The sequence below is a fragment of the Phocoena phocoena genome, chromosome 12 (assembly GCF_963924675.1).
Source record: "Phocoena phocoena chromosome 12, mPhoPho1.1, whole genome shotgun sequence".
In the NCBI taxonomy this organism is placed as follows: domain Eukaryota; kingdom Metazoa; phylum Chordata; class Mammalia; order Artiodactyla; family Phocoenidae; genus Phocoena; species Phocoena phocoena.
In genome coordinates this window covers 74,000,415-74,004,914 of record NC_089230.1, presented here as the reverse complement: position 1 = coordinate 74,004,914, position 4,500 = coordinate 74,000,415, and the positions used below count along the sequence as shown (strand labels likewise).

At 58.6% G+C, this 4,500-nt stretch overlaps 1 protein-coding gene across 1 annotated transcript; it reads left to right on the top strand.

The window, feature by feature from the left end:
• The first annotated feature begins 2,900 nt into the window (after positions 1-2,900).
• TPBG (trophoblast glycoprotein) lies at positions 2,901-4,160 on the top strand. Its single transcript, XM_065889224.1, has one exon. The coding sequence runs from the start codon at positions 2,901-2,903 to the stop codon at positions 4,158-4,160; it is 1,260 nt and encodes a 419-aa protein (XP_065745296.1).
• The last annotated feature ends 340 nt before the right edge of the window (positions 4,161-4,500 follow it).

Below are 4,500 nucleotides of genomic sequence, written 5' to 3'. Positions count from 1 at the left end.
TCATGGTATCTGTACTGCCGAACTGACTCTAAGATCGGATGAGAATGTTATCTTTCTAAATCCTAAAGCGCTTCTCACTCCTTAACAGAACAGAACCAGAATTAATATCATGCCAGAGCATTACGACAGTTTGTTCCCCATGAGTAATTAATTTTGTTTAAAAATTATCCTACAGTAAAACTGATTCTTTTCGGTGTACGAAGTTCTAAGAATTTTGACACATGTATAGATTTATGTAACCACCACCACCATCGGGATACAGAACATCACTACAGCTTTTCAGATTCTTCTGTCAAAGTGTTTCACATGCGTGTTAAAAAAACACTTTTAAAAACAAGAAAAAGAGATTTAGATAAACGTGCTGAAGATACAAGTGAACAAAACTGGCTTTTTGCACAAATTGTTGCATTCTCCAACCCCTCCAGGTCTTGTCTGGGTCATTTTGGCTATTGGCTCTGCAGACTATCTCTTCCCACAAAAGTAATAAGGAATCAACTTGAGAGTTGGGGCCTTTTTTCACAGTAAAGGCACACGTCACAGGCACAAACTTCGGCATTCTTTATTCGATCCTTTTCATATTACCAGATCTTAATTTCCCCAACTGTTTGCTCTAATGGCCATTTTCTTTCTAAAATGAACAAGCCTTGAATAACCAGCCACCTTCTCATCCTTTCAGGGAAATTATTTGATGGGGAGAAAGGAGATACAGAGTCACTGAGAGAACAAGGATTGAGCCTGCAGGACCCCAAACCTCTCCGATGTAACAAATCCCCCCTATACCCAGTCATTCAGAGTCTCCTTTCCCGACTTAAGCCTCTCGGTTCCCTGCCTACCTGGCGCCTCCTGGGGCGTTAGATATTGGTACCAAACTTCTGCTCTCCCCAGGCGGCCTCCCTCCCACTCCCACCCCGTGAGCTCTCCCATCTTAAGTGACTTGCACTGACACATCGCTGCCACATCTGGTGAGCGGGGCGGGTCCGCTTTCCGGGTGACTCACGTCCTCTTTGTATGCCTTTTGTTTCTAGGACGCTTTGGCGGCCGTTTTCTTCCTTCTGCTTTTAATTTGGGGAAGGGAAAAGCTCACGAATCAAGAGTGAATCTCTTCTCCACCAATCTTTTATCCCCCTTCTTAAAGTTAGCTCTCTCCCTTCACAAGTTCCGTAAGTTATCCGGAGAAGTGCGGGGGCGGGACAGGTAGGGACGCGTTAATTACACCTAAATCTGAAGTTGGCAGTCTAACGTTATCACTTTGGTGGGAAGACTCCCGAAACTCCCTTGCAGGCTGCTGGGCGTTTTACCGCTGCCGCTGTGCATTTTCAGCTCCCTTCTTTACGCTGCTGCTTCGCGTTGCTCTGTGACGCCTAAATCTACCCGGTTACTGCCATAAGTGCCCGAATCAGGACGAATTCCACGAGATTCACCGGCGGTTTTGTTCCTGTCCAAGGTAAGTCCAGTATGCAAAACGAGGAACCACCATGGGATGTCGGGGAAGGGGGAGAAGAAGGGATTCCCTCACCTTTTCTGGCGCATTCCTCGTCAGTTTCCACCAGGGGGAGGTGCGCGGCGCAGACTCCCCCCTCGCCTCCTTTATTCAATCCCCCCACTGAGGTCCGCCGAGGCTGGCCGCGCGGCCGGAGCAGCCACTCCGGCAGGCCTGCCCTCCCCTGACCCCCGGATTGGTTTTTCCCAGCTGCGGAGGTTGGGCCTGGGGCTGGGGTGCGAGGAGAGTCGGCGCGCAGCTCGGACCCGAGAAGTCCCCGTGACTCCGGTGGGACTGGGAGTTGCCTTGGGAGGTGGTGGGCGGGCGGGCGCACGGAGGCGGAGGTGAGCGGTGGGGAGGTGGCAGAGAAGGCAGCTCCGGGGCCCCTCCCCGCCCTCGGGCAGGAGAGGAGCGCAGGTCCGGGTTCCGCCGTTGCTTTGTTCGCGGCCTCTCCCCTCCCTTTCGGAGATGACTGGAATGCCCTCGGATCCTAGGGGCTGGAGGGGGCGCGGGCTTGGGGGCGCCAGCTATACGCTCCTCCACTTAATCCGAGAGGGTTCTGAGAGATGAAAATACTCCTGTAGCATGAAACTTCCCTCTCATCCTCACCTGGGCCGGGAGGAGAAGTCCGGGCGGGGGGCGGAGACCCCGGAAGGCAGGTAGTCTGCGGAGACGGTGGGGGGAAGGGGGAAGGACCTGGGAGAGTGAGAAGTTTGGCCGGGAGGCGCTGGGGATTCAGCGAGAAGTTCGATGCGGGGGAGCGGGGGTGGGGGGTAGGGGACTGTACGAGTGGGATCGGGAAAGGAGGAGGGCGGGAGCTGCAAGGGTATATATAGTAGGGGCCGCAGCAGACGGAAGACTTAGCGCTCCGGCATCTCGGGTCGCGCGCCCCTCTCCCGGGGTACGGATCTGCGTGGCACGCTGGGGGAGGCGAGGCTCGGACGGGCTTAAAGGAGGGAGGTCTCGGGTACCGAGTGGGGACGACTTGGCTGGCAGAGGCCGGTTCCTGCACTCGGGGAGCTGCGGGCGCCGCTGCACCTCACGCTTCTCTCCCGCTTGTCCCAGGTCGCGCCTCGGATCCTGCGCGAGGCGCCAACAAAAGAGGCGAGGAGGTGCCACCCGGGGGCGGCTACTGGAAGAGGCACGGAGGAAGAGCGCGGCGCTGAGCGTCCCGACCCGCCGTGCGTACTTTCTGGAGGGAAGGGGCGGGGGACTCGGCCCCGGGAGGGGGACGCCCGGCGGCCAGGGGGTTAGCCAAGTTCCGGCGGCAGCGGCGGCGGCAGCAGCGGCCCTCCTCAGCTTCCACAAGACCAAAGTTTTCTCCAGACGCTTCCGGCCGGCCCGCGCCCTCCGGGCCCAACCTCCCGAACCTTCGGAGCGGGCAGCGTCCCAGCCCAGCTCCGGGGAGACCCGAGCCGCGATGCCTGGGGGGTGCTCCCGGGGCCCCGCCGCCGGGGACGGGAGGCTGCGGCTGGCACGGCTGGCGCTGGTCCTCCTGGGCTGGGTCTCGTCGTCCTCCCTCCCCTCCTCTGCGTCCTCGTCCACCTCCTCGGCGTTCCCGGTCTCCGCGGCGTCCGCCCAGCCTCAGCTGTCGGGCCGATGCCCCCCGGCGTGCGAGTGCTCCGAGGCGGCGCGCACCGTCAAGTGCGTTAACCGCAACCTGACCGAGGTGCCCGCGGACCTGCCCCCCTACGTGCGCAACCTCTTCCTCACCGGCAATCAGCTGGCGGTGCTCCCCGCCGGGGCCTTCGCCCGCCGGCCGCCGCTGGCCGAGCTGGCCGCGCTCAACCTCAGCGGCAGCCACCTGGAGGAGGTGCGCGCCGGCGCCTTCGCGCATCTGCCCAGCCTGCGCCAGCTCGACCTCAGCCACAACCCGCTGGCCGACCTCAGCCCCTTCGCCTTCTCGGGCGGCAACGCCAGCGTCGCGGGCCCCAGCCCCCTGGTGGAACTGATCCTGAACCGCATCGTGCCCCCTGCGGCCGAGCGGCAGAACCGGAGCTTTGAGGGTGCGGTGGCAGCAGCCCTGCGAGCAGGCCACGCGCTGCGCGGGCTCCGCCGCCTGGAGCTGGTCAGCAACCGCCTCCTCTACCTGCCCCGCGACGTCCTGGCCCAGCTGCCCGGCCTCAGGCACCTGGACCTGCGCAACAACTCGCTGGTGAGCCTGACCTATGTGTCCTTCCGCAACCTGACACACCTCGAAAGCCTCCACCTGGAGAACAACGCCCTCAAGGTCCTGCACAACGGCACCCTGGCAGAGCTGCAAAGCCTGCCTCACGTCAGAGTCTTCCTGGACGACAATCCCTGGGTCTGTGACTGCCACATGGCGGACATGGTGGCCTGGCTCAAGGAGACAGAGGTAGTGCAGGGCAAAGCCAGGCTCACCTGTGCATTCCCGGAAAAAATGAGGAATCGGGTCCTCTTGGAACTCAACAGCTCCGAACTGGACTGTGACCCTATCCTTCCTCCATCCCTGCAGACGTCTTATGTCTTCCTGGGTATTGTTTTAGCCCTGATAGGCGCCATTTTCCTACTGGTTTTGTATTTGAATCGCAAAGGGATAAAAAAGTGGATGCATAACATCAGAGATGCCTGCAGGGATCACATGGAAGGGTATCATTACAGATACGAAATCAATGCGGACCCCAGGTTAACAAACCTCAGTTCTAATTCGGATGTCTGAGAACCGCGCGAGGACAGAACAAGGACAGCTATGCATGAGATGTAGACTTCAGCTTTTGTCCTGTCCTAGGCTTGCTGCACCACCACCCTCCACTGTAGCTGCCACTGACCTTGACTGAAAGCCGTGAAGGGAGTTTGCTCCCTTATGTAAAGTTTCTTGGTGTGTTCTGCTACTGTAAGACAATGGACAACTGTGCTTAGTGTTTTATCCTCTTCCTTTTCTGGGAAATCAACACGTCTGGAGGGATGTTTTCAAGTTTCAGCATGAACATGGCCTCCTGGCTGCCTCTTTCTCTTAGTACAGTTCAAGGTTATCAAATGTACTCCCACAGATAGCATTC

What these genes read in the sequence shown, in the direction of transcription:
- TPBG (XM_065889224.1), top strand. Translation starts at nt 2,901, where the DNA reads ATGCCTGGGGGGTGCTCCCGGGGCCCCGCCGCCGGGGACGGGAGGCTG.